Here is a 16,582-nt window from a genome sequence, read left to right on the forward strand (position 1 = left end):
CCTGACCAGCAGCAGCTCTCTCCCTAGCGGCATCCAGACACAGAATGATCCGAGCAGCGCGGGCAGGGGCTAGTCTATTCCAGGGTCACCTGATCTGGCCAGCCAACCACTGCTATCGACGTGTAAGGGTACCACGTCATGCTGGGTGGAGTGCAGAGTCTCCTGGCTTGTGATTGGCTCTGTTTCTGGCCGCCAAAAATCACAACGGCGGGAGATGCCATTTTCTCAAGCGGGCGAAGTATTCGTCCGAGCAACGAGCAGTTTTGAGTACGCTAATGCTCGAACGAGCATCAAGCTTGGACGAGTATGTTCGCTCATCTCTAGTCACCAGTCCACACATTTCCAGATCAGTTCTCTTTACTTCCTGTTCTTCTCACCTGTAATGAGGCACTACTGCTCAATGCATACATACAGCATCAGGACCAAGTTTTCTACATAAATAAAGCACCAAACACAATATATGAACTGAGCGCTGTACATAAATACTGCACCAGAACCAAGCTCTGTGCAGATATAGCACCACAATTGAGCTTCATATAGAAAAACAGAACCAGAACCCAGCTAAGCACACAGATACAGAACCAAATAGAGTAAAATCAGAACCAAACTCTGTACAAAAATACAGCACCCGTATCGGAGCACCATACATAAATGCAGCACCAGATTGAGATTGAGGGTCCATTAATCATACAGCCAGTGCCACTTACCTCTGCAGCACTTTTACGGCATGTGCATTCTCCTCCTTTTGCCGCCCGACTCTAGCAGTGCGATGATAGCAGCATGATGGCATCATCATGTTTCTAGTGAGTCCTGTGCAGCAATCTAATTATCAATAGTATCCATGTCTTAAAGACATGGATACTATTGATTCTAGTATAACCTGTAGAAGTTGGAAAATGGAGTCTGGTGCCCCTGGTCATTGGCACCACAGGTAAGTTGCACGCCAGCCTGGTAGTATAAACGGTTCTGCTTACCAACAACATCTTCTAGCTCCTTGTTAAAGGTAATGTACCGTGAAGTGACAAGGCGAGGGGGACTGAATCCTATTTCTTCAGCAAACTGAAACAGGTCCTTCCACAGCAATGCACCACCAATGCCTTCACCTATGTCAAGGAGAATCAGTATAATAAAGTGTTTCAGGTGTAGTACACATAGAACTGTAAAATATCATATTTCTATCAATCTAAAGGGAGAGAACATAATGAATGTTGTGCACAACTGTGCAATCCTGTCATTGTTCAGGAAGGGGGAGGAGATAATCTGTGACATCATGTATTGTCAGTAGTGATGTAATGATGGGTCAGTGTTATGTATATAGAGATCATTGTACAGGGAGGGGGAGGAGAAAATCTGTGACATCATGTATTGTCAGTAGTGATGTAATGATGGGTCAGTGTTATCTATAAAGAGGTCATTGTACAGGGAGGGGGAGGAGATAAGCTGTGATATCATCCATTGTCAGTAGTGATGTAATGATGGGTCAGTGTTATCTATAAAGAGGTCATTGTACAGGGAGGGGAGGGGATAAGCTGTGACATCATCTATTGTCAGTAGTGATGTAATGATGGGTCAGTGTTATGTATATAGAGATCATTGTACAGGGAGGGGGAGGAGAAAATCTGTGACATCATGTATTGTCAGTAGTGATGTAATGATGGGTCAGTGTTATCTATAAAGAGGTTATTGTACATGGAGGAGGAGATAAGCTGTGACATCATCTATTGTCAGTAGTGATGTAATGATGTTCACTGTTAGCTATATAGAGGTCATTGTACAGGAAGGGGGAGGAGATAAGTTGTGACATCATCTTTTGTCAGTAGTGATGTAATAATGGGTCAGTGTTATCTATATAGAGGACATTGTACAGGGAGGGGGAGGAGATAAGCTGTGACATCATCTATTGTCAGTAGTGATGTAATGATGGGTCATTGTTATCTATATAGAGGTCATTGTACAGGGAGGGGGAGGAGATAAGCTGTGACATCATCTGTTGTCAGTAGTGATGTAATGATGGGTCAGTGTTATCTATATAGAGGTCATTATACAGGGAGGGGAGGAGATAAGATGTGACATCATCTATTGTCAGTAGTGATGTAATGTTGGGTCAGTGTTATCTATATAGAGGTCATTGTACAGGGAGGGGGAGAAGATAAGCTATGACATCATCTATTGTCAGTAGTGATGTAATGATGGGTCAGTGTTATCTATATAGAGGTCATTGTACAGGGAGGAGGAGGAGATAAGCTGTGACATCATCTATTGTCAGTAGTGATGTAATGATGGGTCAGTGTTATCTATATATAGGTCATTATACAGGGAGGGGAGGGGATAAGCTTTGACATCATCTTTTGTCAGTAGTGATGTAATGATGTGTCAGTGTTATCTATATAGAGGTCATTGTACAGGGAGGGGGAGGAGATAAGCTGTGACATCATCTATTATCAGTAGTGATGTAATGATGGGTCAGTGTTATCTATAGAGGTCATTATACAGGGAGTGGAGGAGATAAGATGTGACATCATCTATTGTCAGTAGTGATGTAATGATGGGTCAGTGTTATCTATATAGAGGTCATTGTACAGGGAGGGGGAGGAGATAAGCTGTGACATCATCTATTGTCAGTAGTGATGTAATGATGGGTCAGTGTTATCTATATAGAGGTGATTATACAGGGAGGGGAGGAGATAAGCTGTGACATCATCTATTGTCAGCAGTGATGTAATGATGGGTCAGTGTTATCTATATAGAGGTCATTGTACAGGGAGGGGGAGGAGATAAGCTGCGACATCATCTATTGTCAGTAGTGATGTAATGATGGGTCAGTGTTATCTATATAGAGGTCATTGTACAGGGAGGAGGAGGACATAAGCTGTGACATCATCTTTTGTCAGTAGTGATGTAATGATGGGTCAGTGTTATCTATATAGAGGTCATTGTACAGGGAGGGGGAGGAGATAAGCTGCGACATCATCTATTGTCAGTAGTGATGTAATGATGGGTCAGTGTTATCTATATAGAGGTCATATTACAGGGAGGGGGAGGGGATAAGCTGTGACATCATCTATTGTCAGCAGTGATGCAATGATGGGTCAGTGTTATCTATATAGAGGTCATTGTACAGGGAGGGGGAGGAGATAAGCTGTGACATCATCTATTGTCAGCAGTGATGCAATGATGGGTCAGTGTTATCTATATAGAGGTCATTGTACAGGGAGGTGGAGGAGATAAGCTGTGACATCATCTTTTGTCAGTAGTGATGTAATGATGGGTCAATGTTATCTATACAGAGGTCATTCTGCAGGGAGAAGATGGGCTAGAATTTTAAAATGTGCTTACCCCAAACCATTTTGTTTTTCTTCAGTTCTTCAGAAAGTGTCTTGTTAATATACATGTCACTGAAGTACATTTCACCCCCATTCTGGTGTAGAAAACATGCAACAAATATCAATATCATTGATTGAGCAATCTGATATAATATATATCAGATTCTATGTATATACACATACATAGAACAAGCAAAAGATAGGCGGCACTCCAAATTAGTGGAATAAATCAAGTGATTTTATTCACAAGATGCTACGTTTCAACTTTGTCCAAAGCCTTTCTCAAGCCATGTGCAGGGGCTACCTATCTACTGGGGGCATGAGATGTAGCTACCTATCTCTTGAGGGTCATGTGCTAAGACTACCTATCTCTTGGGGGGCATGTGCTGTGGCTTCCTATATACTGGAGGGCATGTGATGTAGCTTCCTATCTACTGAGGGGCATGTGCTGTAGCTACCCATCTACTGATTGGCATATGCATATTGCACAGCTTTCAAGGAATTACATTTTAAAACATGTGGAGTTCATGGCTCTCTCAGCCAAAAAGGTTCCTGACCCCTGATTTAGAAGAACACAAGAGGCCAAGAGTTATCTATTTATATAATTCACAATGCATTCAGTAAATGAGATATTTAATCAAAATGTAAATATTAATCAAATCATCTTTTGATCTAAGACTGTCACCTATTGCTGATATTTTATTGCAGGGTTATTTACCCTGATAAACCAAGAGTAATAGAAAATGAATATACTGGTATCTACAGAACTAATGGTAATATACTGACATCTAGTGGCCAAATAAGAAACTGCACCGCATTTAACAGGGGGATCAAATTTTGGCCGATCAGATTTTGCGACTAAAGTGCAGCGCGACCCTTAGTAAATAAGCCCCAATAGGTATAAAAATAGAAAAGAAAATTCTCTAACTTTTAAATCGAATATTTTCCGACACAGAGACAGCTCTGTATACAATTATAGATTCTACTTCTTATCATGATATTGGAGCTGGAGCACAATGCACAGGTAATACCAAAGCTGTAGTTTTCTTTTTCAGGGGTAAAGATTTAATTCCCAACTCCTTTTATGTATTACAATACAAAAAAATTGGCTTGCTGACTACTCCATGGCACCCAGCACTAAAGCACATGCGCTGTTTGCTTCCCCCTGGCACTATGGTGGCAAGAAACAGCTGGTGAGTATATAAGTACGAGTGTCTTGTATATACTATAACATGCACTGCTGCTATTCCCAATATAGAACAAAATGCATTGAACAATTTCTGACGTCATATTTAAAGATTAAGGTGTGGAAAACGGGTATTTATTGCAGTATTTACCTTTAATACTCTGTAGACTTCACGGAGCACAGCCTTTTTATCCGGACAAAGGTTTATCACACAATTGGATCTGAAGGAAATGGATAAATAACTAAAAAAATTGCATAACCCATTCTGAGATATCACTCCAGATAACTGCAGTTATATGTGTGCACTTTTTTTTAGGAGGACAGTACAGTACTCATTCTTCTTTATCCCACTATCCCAAAAATCTCCCAAATCCACATAAAATATTTAGGGGTGAGCTGGGCTCTGACTTCGAAAAATGTAACATTTTATTCTATTATCTGTTGTAAAATGGCTTATTTTTTGTGGGGTTGTTTGTACTTCTAATGGCGCCACTAAAATGCTTGCAATGTACTGGGAAGATGGAAAATAAATTCTAAATAACACAAATGAACACACACTAAGATGGAAAAGGAAAGGACAGACATGGACAGTGAGGCCTAAAGCTAAACCCACCCTACTGTCCCTACCTATTAGATGAAACTAGCCTACATGGTAGGTAACAACTGGTCAACATTCCTTTTCTGTGTCAATGTAAAAGGCAAAGACAAAAAAACAGTCAAAACTGTCATTGTCAAAACTAAGAGGACAATGCACTACAGAATCAAGAGACAAATGGATGGTCGGAAGATCAAAAAAATGGAAATTCAGAAAACTCTAGCAAACTCCAGAGAAGGCTGATCGCCAGCACTCAGAAGTGAGCAGAGAATACTATTAAGTGATATCACAGTCTTTGCATACTTTAACATCCACTTTAACATTGGCATAATTGTAAAAGGTGATTTTAGAAGGAAGGAGGCCATAGATAATAAACATAAGAACATTACGACAGTTACGGTGCCTGGATCTATGAGTGTCCCTGGTTTATCATGATGGATTTTGATAGTAGATCTCTTTTAACAGAAGAAAGACATTTATGGTGGAAATCAACTAATGCTAGCAGTAGTGAAATAAGGCAGAGTTCAGACTAGTTACAGGCAGAAGATGGCACTGAAGCCAGAACAGGCACATGTGTCACATGTTTTCTCCCACTATGACATACACCATATATGAAAAATATTTTTTATAGAGATTGGTCAATTTTAGATATATGTTTGTTTAGGTATAAAATATATTTTCATTAGATTTACATCTATATATTTGTGTGATTTACATCTATTTACATTTACATCTATATATTTGTGTGATTTTTAATATTTAATGTTTTTATTTCTTTACATGCTTTGTTATCTATGATATCATGATCCCTTGTTATGTGCATAGCATTGTGTATTTAAGCATAAGGTTGCAAACATTGATGTCTAAGACAGGCTAAATATTCCCTCCACTATATACAGTATTAAGAAATTATATCTTGTCTGTGTAATAGGTGGGGGCAATGGCAAACATTTTGCATACATGCCAGTAGCATATAGTGGGGCACATTTACTTACCCATCCAGAGGAGTTCACCAAAAGTGCATTGTCCAATGAGAATGCACTAAGAGTGTGCGCCCAATATCCTGCATGTGTTGCTTCCCCACTCAGGTCCATCGGAGTTCACCTTCTTCTTCCTGGTGCATGTAAGTGCTTGATCTTGCGACACAATTTTAAAGTTAAATCCCGAATCAGTCGGATCGTCTGACGGCCCTCCCCCCCGATTTCTGACACATAAAAGCCAGCGCTGCTGCACCAAAAAACGATCGCGTGCAACACAATCCCTGTTAAATACCTGTCACAGCCGTGCAAAACCAGAAAACGTCGAAAAATCCGACGAAAGTGTGGCCGCGGACCCTTAGTAAATAAGCCCCATAGTGTTGTCATCACTTTCAAATGTATTGTGCCAACAATGCAGTAAGATGATTTATGTTCCATTAAACAGCAGTTTATATTCTATTAAAGTGTCCAGCACGAAACCCCAGAGATTTGACATTTCATATAGACTTCTAATACCCAATTATAATGTGAAATAAGCATTGGCTATTTATCCCATTCTGTGTTGTATTATACTACAGTAGCTTTATTACTTACACAACAACATCAAAAGTCTCATCCTGTACGTTTGCTTCTTTCAAGTTTTCAATGTAACCTTTAATGAAATGCACATTAGGTTGATGGAATCCAAACTTCTGCGTGTGATAATCAATATATTTTCTTGAAATCTCCAACTGGGAGAAAAAAATGCCAATAATCACAATGATGGAAATAGAAGATAGCTATTGAAATGGGGTGGATTTATTACAGTGAAACTCATTTAAAACTATTCAAAGTTTTGCTCATTTAGCTCAAAGGTTCCCCATAACACTTGATGAGCCATTCACTACACAGCAGATGGAGCCAGAGGAAGATATTTCTATCCGCTGTGTAGTGGCCATTCCTGTGTTCTGCAGGGCATTTCCCATGCACTTGTAAAAGGGAATTGTATAGAATTTGGAGTGCCCACAGTCTTTTGACTGCAACATATTTTGGCATTGTTGTAGTTCCTAGTGATGAGTGGATCCCAACCGCAATATACAGATTCGTACAGAACATCACGGTTCGAGAACACAAGCCCAAACATCCGTCAGAAGTCTAGGTTTACCCACCCCCTCCCCCCCACCGGTAACACCCGTTATCAGTGCAACCACTAAAAGCAGGTGTTATCCTTTACGTGCCACTCCTTGATCACGGGTGTTCGTATTTGGGTCCAAGTCCACAAACTCGCCAGACCCAAATACTGATGGGTCCACTATTCCTTACTTATTAGCAATGAACATGTTACCAGACTTGTGTATGTATAATATATGATCTGAATTCTCACCAGTATCAAAGCAATACCTGCTCATCAGTCATGTCTACTCCAGTGACGTCTCCCTTGGGTCCCACCAGTTTGCTCAGAATATAACAGTCCCTTCCGCTTCCACTGCCCAGATCCAGAATCCTGCAGTTCTCCAAGCACTGGGGAACTGTGAGGCCACAGCCATAATATCTGCAAAAGAAGAGTAGCTACATTGAGTTTCCTTAATGTTTATATTATTATTGGGGCACCCTGTGCACAGTGGGGCTCATTTACTTACCCAGTCCAAGGAGATCACAGAAAGTGCATTGTCTGACGATAATGCCCATCTGCCGCAATTCACTACGATCGTGCGCCCGATATCCTGCATGTGTTGCTTCCCCGCTCAGGTCTGACAGAGTTCACCTTCTTCTTCGTGGTGCATGTAAGTGCATTGGATTGCGACACAATTTGAATGTTAAATCCCACGCTCAATCGGAATCAGTCGGATCTTCCGATGGCCCGTCCCCCAATTTCTGTTGCATGAAAGCCAGCGCAGCTGTGCCAAAATCCTATCGCGTGTGTGCTAAATACTTGTCACAGCCGTGCAATCCCCGAAAATGACGGAAAATCCAACAAAAGTGCACAGCGCTACCCTTAGTAAATAAGCCACAGTATCTTCTACACAACATTGGAAGAAGTACAGGAGATCTTATATGTGCCAGGGATCTTATAGTCCTGTTGTGTGTCAGTGATGATAAGATATGGGAAGTCTCCCATTTTTAGATGTTGCAAGAAAAACTGCATTGTTGTTGGTGAGGAGGGACTTCTGAACATGATGGGGCACATTTACTAAGGGACCGTTGGACGCATTTCCGCCGGGTTTCCCGAATTTTTCCGTTTTGCGACGAATTCCTCCAGGTTTTTGGCGCACGCGATCGGATTGTGACGCATCGGCGCTGGCTTTTATGCAACCGTCTGCCGTCGGACAACCCTACTGATTCGGACAAACCGTGGAATTTAAAAATCAAATTGTGTCGCAAGATCAGCACTCACATGCACCGGGGAGAAGAAGGTGAACTCAGGCGGACCTCAGCGGGGAAGCGACACATGCAGGAAATTGGACTCACGATCTTAGTGAATCGCGGCAGCTCTGAATCCTCGTCGGACATTCCGGACCGGCGTCGTCAACGGGACAAGTAAGTAAATGTGCCCCGATATTTCTTATATTTGCTGTCTGTTTGCGTGCAAGGAGTGGGTAAATCCGGGAATATTTTCCTTTGGTCTATTGCCTTTGTGAAGAATGGCTTGGAGATTAGCACCAACTTTTCCTTTTGGGGCTATACATGACCACTAGGGGGAATCTGCACTTGTCCTCTTTTTGCTTCTAACACGGGAGAATTTTTCTCCCATTCAATAGGACTATCAAATCCCTCCTGTACATCTTCTAATGTAGTGATACAATAGAATTATTGTTGTAGGAGTACAGTGACATCAGGAGCACTCTTAATTAGAAGTACTTTAGGGTATTAGTTAAATAGGATTATCATAGAAGGACAGGAGCAGAACATTTGGGCAGGAGTATTATCAGCTAAGAATAAAAACCTTCAATTAATAGTAGTAAAATGGGAGTATTATAGGGAAAGACAATACAGTACAAGATGTGGGTCCTGCATTAACGTTCATTTCTACAAACAAAAAAAGTTTCGAAAATATATAACCATTTTAGATAATGACTGGTATCATGACACCCAGTACCCCTGCTCTGATGTTATACACTGTGGACAGAGCCAGAAGCATTAAAGTGAAGGATATCTGCATCATGTTGGGTGTCATTAATATTTGAGGCCGGAAAACCCCTTTAAGAAATGACCCATAATGACATTAAAGCCATGCAGCTTTCTATTCACTATGTATGAATTTTGAAAACATATTTTTATAATGTATGATGTGTTTTCTTATGGTTTATAATTCTATGGTTTCTACTTTGTTAGTTTAGTTTTACCTTTTCTAACTTTATGACTGTAACTGTGACGTACCGTGATTTAATATCTTCATGAACTTGGCTTAGCGCATCCCTTATGTGTTTTGGTGATGGTTTCGCCGGAGCAGCACAAGCTGAGGTTTTAAGATCTTTTGTGTTACTTAGTTGCTTCCCATAATAATTCTGAAAATAATTGTATGACTAATAGAATCATTATACATAACAGAGGAGGAATGTTAAACATCAATTAAAGAAGTTGTTTCACCAGCTCCAACAGAACCTTTACTGGGTGTCACTTCAGTCATTTTGGCGCAGTTTGATTTTTATGTCTAGCAAAATACCAATATTCCTATTAACATATCTTCTGTAATCTAGACCCACCCGTCAAACCAGTAGTACTGACTATGCGGTGCCTATATAGATGATTAGCAGTAATTAGCGCTGGGGACCTGGGTTCAAGTCCCAAGTATGTTCTCTCTGTGTTTGCATGGGTTTCCTCTGGGTCCTCCGCTTTCCTCCCACACTCCAAAAATTTACTGGTCAGTTGATTAGAATGTAAGCCCCATTGGGGACAGGGACCGATTTGCCAAACTCTGTGCAGCGCTGCGTTATCTATGTGTGCCATATAAAGGAATTATTATTATAATTTGCTGTGTGCATATATTTGCAGGATGGGAGAGGTAGAACTGCATAGTGACCATATGTACAGGATAAGAGTAGTAGTGCTGTGCAGTGGACACACATAAAGAAGAGTAGTTTTAATTTGCTGTGCTCATATATGCAGGATGGGAGTAGTAGTAGTATGTAGTGACCATATGTATAGATTACAAATGGTAGTACTACGCAGTGGACATGCACACATAAGAGTAGTTGCAATTTGCTGTGTTTGGTTATGGAGGATAGGTGTACCGATACAGAGAAGTGTAGGATGCTTTTCAACAAAATCAGTATTATACCAGTTCCAGTGGTTTTAGTGGTCATGGTCTCACTTGCATCCACCACAATACCCGTATTATGATCGTCTAGATGCACTTGGACAGCACACGTCATACTACTTATAGTTCATGTGGAAAAGTATCAGCACACACTATGTTAGTTCCAGTATAATTATAATAATAATTCCTTCATTTATATAGTGCACACAGATTACACAGTGCTGCCCCCTGTCCCCATGGGTCTCACAGTCTAATCTACGTACCAGTATGTTTTGGAGTGTGGGAGGAAACCGGAGGACCTGGAGGAAACCCACGCAAACACGGAGAGAACATACAAACTCTTTGTAGATGTTGACCGTATGACAGCCTAAGAGATGATAGGAGAGAGCCTCTGGGACCATCTCCTCTGTAGACATCCCGACTGTAACTTTTAGATTTCAAAGTAACAGTATAAATGAGGGCAACTTCCATCAATTTTATCTGTTAACAGTGAGTTGTGCTTCCCACAGCCATGACATGTGGTGTATTTGTGGCCTTTGTTATCCATTCTCATAAAGACAGACTGAACGACGCTTTGTATTACCTTTACATCATCATGAGTTTGGCCACAGTTCGATTCCGTCAGGCTAGACATAAAAAACAATAAAAATAAAAAAATTATTTTCCATAATCCTTGCTCTGTTCACATTATGTTTGCTGCTTTCTTTTGAGGTATACTACCAGCAGATGATAAAAGGACATTTTCAGGTTAGTATACCTGTTTCATGGCATTGGTTATTGAATACAACCCTAAGGATACAATTAACGTACAAGAGAGAAGTAGGTCTCTGATATGACTTATAGGACAGACAGGAAGATATTTGCAATTTTAGAATAACTTGATTGATTAACCAGAACTGTTGTAGACCATTAAAAAGGCCACCATCTTGAAAGCCACCAAGCTGGATTAAGAGCTTGTTTCATCAAAGGGAAGGTGGTGACTAGAGATGAGCGAGCACTAAAATGCCCGGGTGCTCGTTATTCGAGACAAACTTTTCCTGATGCTCGAGTGCTCGTCTCGAATAACGAGCCCCATTGAAGTCAATGGGAGACCCGAGCATTTTTCAAAGGGACCATGGTTCAGGAATAAAATGTGTTATTTAATTGAAAAAGAATGTCTTCTGATAAGTGATCAGATGTATGCAAACATCTGCAATCTATTCTTCACTGTTCCGCGCTTATATTATCTCCCGACAAGTTAGCAGATGTGAAGAACAGTGAAGAATAGAATAAAAACAGTGAACACAGGATCATTTAAGTGAAAAACGCAGTGAAAAATACAGTGAAGAATAGATTGCAGATGTTCGGCACATCTGCTTACTTGTCGGGGTGATACGCTGTCCCAGGATCCGCTCCTCTTCTTCCACTGAAGTCTCCCCGATCTCTCTGCCCTTCCCGATGTCTCTGTGCCCGCCGCTGCCCAGGTGTCTCCGTGCCTGCCCCTCCCCCGCTGTCTCCGTGCCCGCCGCTGCCCCGGTGTCTCCGTGCCTGCCGCTCCCCCGCTGTCTCCGTGCCTGCCGCTGCCCCGGTGTCTCCGTGCCGGCCGCTGCCCCGGTGTCTTCGTGCCTGCCGCTGCCCCGGTGTCTCCGTGCCTGCCGCTGCCCCGCTGTCTCCGTGCCTGCCGCTGCCCCGCTGTCTCCGTCCCTGCTGCTGCCTGTGCTGCTCCCCGGTGTCTCTGTGCTGCTCCCTGTTGTCTCTGTCCTGCTCACCGTGTTCGTCAATGTGTTATTCACATACTATTTTGTTCGCACCGTTCCGCCGTATCTTCCGACAAGTAAGCAGATGTGCCGAACATCTGCAATCTATTCTTCACTTTGTTTTTCACTGTGTTTTTCACTTAAATGATCCTGTGTTCACTGTTTTTATTCTATTCTTCATTGTTCTTCACTGTTTTTTTTAAATTAAATGCTCGATCTCGAGCAGGGGAAATACTCGTCCGAGCAACGAGCCGTTTCGAGTACCTTAATACTCGAACGAGCATCAAGCTCGGACGAGTATACTCGCTCATCTCTAGTGGTGACATACAAAAGAAGACTTGTGTCAGAATTGTCTCAGAAATTGATTACTGCAATCAGATTAGCAATTTCTCTTGTGGTTAAAAATTTATCAGCACATTGGGGCACATGTATTATTGCATCTGCGGCAAAAAAATGCTGTGATTTTAATGGGTTTTTTTTGGCGCAGAACTGTTGCGGGTCATTTATAATGAGTTTGTACCAGAGAGAACAGATGTTTCCGACTACCCCGACACCTCCGTCTTTTTTTGGCGCAAGTGGGCGTGGCCTCACGTTTCCACATTATCCTCCACATTTATGTGTATTTTGTCTGCATTTTTAGGCGCAATTTTTGGCTTACGATAGACCAGGTAAAAATTGGTCTGAGAGCAAACTTAAGGCGCAGTGCATGTAACATTTGGGCGCACACTGTCGGCATTTTTCTGGCGCACGACTGATTAATTTCGTCTACCCAGTAATCACTAATAGCCGTGCACCACTTTAATACATCGGGCTGTGCTTTGCGGAGACTGATCTCCGATGCCGACAGTCGTCCTTGCGGCACAATTAGTAAATCCCCCCCATTGATTCTCCATTGATTTTTCTGTGGGTGAATTGAAAAAACTTGACCTTGTTCCATAACATGTACAAGGTGGTGGACATATTCCTTACATACCCTACTCCTCTTCACCTGTTATTTGCTGGGGTGTTCAGGTATGAAATTTTCCCTTTGGTTTTGGAAATAAAGGGGTGTATTAGGACCAGGCCCTGCGTCAGCACCTGAAGAACTCGGGCAAGTGCCGGCTACATCTCGGTGCTCAACAGCTTGGCAGTGACGGGTGCACAGCAGGACCCTGCGTCTCTTCACTGTGCGGCTGCCGGCAGGAGGAGGAAGACCAAAGAGCGGAAGCCCTAGACCTAAGCAGAGGACTAAGGTGAATATTACTTTTTTATTTTTACTGGTCACATTTACTAGTCCATGGGGGGTGAGGAGTAGCTGCATATAATGAATAGGGATGAGGATGGGCTAAATATAATGAATAGGGGTGAAGAGGGGGCAGCATATAATGAATGGGGGTGAGGAGGGGCTGCATATAATGAATGGGGGTGAGGAGGGGCTCAATATAATAAATAGGGGTTAATAGGGGGCTGCATATAATGAATGGGGGTGAGGAGGCGCTGCATATAATGAATGGGGGTGAGGAGGGGCTGCATATAATGGAGAGGGGTGAGGAGGGGCTGCATATACTGAATGGGGGTGAGGAGGGGGCTGCATATAATGAATGGGGGTGAAGAGGGGCTGCATATAATGAATGAGGGTGAGGAGTAGCTGCATATAATGAATGGGGGTGAAGAGGGGCTGCATATAATGAATGAGGGTGAGGAGTAGCTGCATATAATGAATGGGGGTGAAGAGGGGCTGCATATAATGAATGAGGGTGAGGAGTAGCTGCATATAATGAATGGGGGTGAGGAGGGGCTGCATATACTGAATGGGGGTGAGGAGGGGCTGCATATAATGAATGGGGGTGAGGAGGGGCTGCATATACTGAATGGGGGTGAGGAGGGGCTGCATATAATGAATGGGGGTGAGGAGTAGCTGCATATAATGAATGGGGGTGAGGAGGGGCTGCATATAATGAATGGGGGTGAGGAGGGGCTGCATATAATGAATGGGGGTCAGGAGTAGCTGCATATAATGAATGGGGGTGACGAGGGGCTGTATATAATAATTGGGGCATGAAGAGAGGCTGCATATTATGAATGGGGGTGAGGAGTAGCTGCATATAATGAAGAGGGGTGAGGAGGGGCTAAATATAATGAATGGGGGTGAGGAGGGGCTGCATATAATGAATGGGGGTGAGGAGGGAGCTGCATATAATGAATGGGGGTGAGGAGGGGGCTGCATATAATGAATGGAGGTGAGGAGGGAGCTGCATATAATGAATGGGGGTGAGGAGTAGCTGCATATAATGAATGGGGTTGAGGAGTAGCTGCATATAATGAATGGGGGTGAGGAGGGGCTGCATATAATGAATGGGAGTGAGGAGGGGCTGTATATAAGAAATAGGGATGAACAGGGGCTGCATATAATGAATGGGGGTATGGAGGGGACTGCATATAATGAATGGGGGTGAAGAGGGGCTGCATATAATGAATGGGGGTGAGGAGTAGCTGCATATACTGAATGGGGGTGAGGAGGGGCTGCATATAATAAATGGGGGTGAGGAGGGGCTGCATATAATAAATGGGGGTGAGGAGGGGCTGCATATAATGAATGGGGGTGAAGAGGGGGCTGCATATAATGAATGGGGGTGAGGAGTAGCTGCATATACTGAATGGGGGTGAGGAGGGGCTGCATATAATGAATGGGGGTGAGGAGGGGCTGCATATAATGAATGGGGGTGAAGAGGGGCTGCATATAATGAATGGGGGTGAGGAGGGGGCTGCATATAATGAATGGGGGATGAAGAGGGGGCTGCATATAATAAATGGGGTTGAGAAGTAGCTGCATATAATGAATGGAGGATGAAGAGGGAGCTGCATATAATGAATGGGGGTAAGGAGGGGCTGTATATTATGAATGGGGGTGAGGAGTAGCTGCATATAATGAATGGGGGTGAGGAAGGCTGCATATGATGAATGGGGGTAAGTTGGGGCTGCATATTATGAATGGGGGTGAGGAGTAGCTGCATATCCTTGGGGGGGGGGGGCTGCATATTATTATTCAATAGGGGTGAGGAGGCTGTATATAATGATTCCATGCAGCTATGTGAGTTTACTGCAAAAGGGTCCACTGAGGCACTGTCACCCAAGGGTCTACTGAAACATGGAGCCGGTCCTGCTTCAGACTCTTAACCTGTCACACAGTAGTCATGAACTAGTCGAAATGTAGGCTCAGGACCACCGACTGGTCTACAAAATGGGAGACTTGAGGGCAACAAACCTTTCTTCTATTTTATATTGTTTGTGAGATACATAAATATGCTATTTTTTCTATAGAATTTTACAGCATAAATCTCTATGGTGACTTCAAATTGTGATCGTGATCTACCTGCTTTTGTGGTTTACTAGACCTATAGCTATAATCATAAATGGACTTTGTCCAGATATTCCATTACCGTTTAAAAATTAACCTAGCATATATTTAACATAGATATTAACCCGTTTAGGTCTGTGCATGAGTTTCTCTGATACATTGCATACAGAATAATATTTGATACAGTTCTTGCTAAATCCTGTCTATTCGTCCACAGATCCTAAACATAAAGCTATTGGGGCACATTTATTAATGGTCGTGTGCCAGTTTTCTGTTGGACTTTGCATGTTTTTCTAGTGCAAACTACTTGCACAGGTATTTAAGAAGTGTTGCACGTGTGTTGCACTTGACCCTTTTGTGGCACTAGGCATAATGAGCGCAAATTATGTGGCGTTCCACTGCTCAATTGAAACATGCGCCAGATTTATCATGCAATGTCCAACAACACCTTTTATTTGGTGCCTATATTAAAGGTGCACCAAAAAAAGTTGCACTATGTCGAGGAAGTGCAGGGAGCGCCAGATACATAAAGAACGGGCACCAGAAATTCTGAATCTAGCGCCCCTTGCACTATACACAGGAAAACTGCATTTTTATAAAAAGTTATAGGCCCAATATAATGAACATGGGAGTATCAATGAAATCTTTCAATATTAGGTTAGGAAGGAATACTTTATCTTCAGAGAATAATGAAGGCAATCACCACTTGTTCAACGAAGATGACAACGAAGAACTTGACGGAGTAATAATGCATATGAGGATCACTTGTTTGGCAGAAAGTGCACTTAATCTTAGATAATTTAGATAAAGATTTATAGAAAGATTATCTAAATAAATTTGGGGTGCAAGCGTCTATTGACTATGCACCCAGGACTAAAGATCTCTTACCTGCTGTTTGACATCTCTAACAGTTTGATGTTTGTACCAGGTACAGTCTTCAGCTCCGTACAGGTCCCGTATGTAACTTCACAAAGTCACAACCTGCAGTGGAAAAACACTGAATACCTTCATTCCAATAGGTTTACATTTACTACAGTCCAATAGGATTATATTTACTCATATTCTCGTAGGTCACATGGATTAATCAGTGAGCCTTCCCCATACACTACAGTAAGATAAAAACTATAAAACACACCGGGGTGATTTCACAAAAGGTGTCCTAAGGTTAGACAGTGCAGAGTCTTATTCTGT

General features: G+C 42.4%; 1 protein-coding gene across 1 annotated transcript in view; it reads right to left on the reverse strand.

The window, feature by feature from the left end:
* LOC140105564 (arsenite methyltransferase-like) overlaps positions 1 to 16,360 on the reverse strand; it is a 41,496-nt gene extending 25,136 nt beyond the window's left edge. The window contains exons 1-8 of the mRNA XM_072129531.1: positions 16,280 to 16,360; positions 10,902 to 10,944; positions 9,439 to 9,566; positions 7,462 to 7,612; positions 6,676 to 6,812; positions 4,661 to 4,730; positions 3,337 to 3,418; positions 975 to 1,103 (exon numbers count right to left, since the gene is read on the reverse strand). Coding sequence (XP_071985632.1) covers positions 975 to 1,103; positions 3,337 to 3,418; positions 4,661 to 4,730; positions 6,676 to 6,812; positions 7,462 to 7,612; positions 9,439 to 9,566; positions 10,902 to 10,944; positions 16,280 to 16,293 — 754 coding nt within the window. The 5' untranslated portion in view covers positions 16,294 to 16,360. The remainder of the gene's footprint in view (positions 1 to 974; positions 1,104 to 3,336; positions 3,419 to 4,660; positions 4,731 to 6,675; positions 6,813 to 7,461; positions 7,613 to 9,438; positions 9,567 to 10,901; positions 10,945 to 16,279) is intronic.
* Positions 16,361 to 16,582: the final 222 nt, after the last annotated feature.

Source organism: Engystomops pustulosus, chromosome 11 (genome assembly GCF_040894005.1).
Source record: "Engystomops pustulosus chromosome 11, aEngPut4.maternal, whole genome shotgun sequence".
Classification (NCBI taxonomy): Eukaryota; Metazoa; Chordata; class Amphibia; order Anura; family Leptodactylidae; genus Engystomops; species Engystomops pustulosus.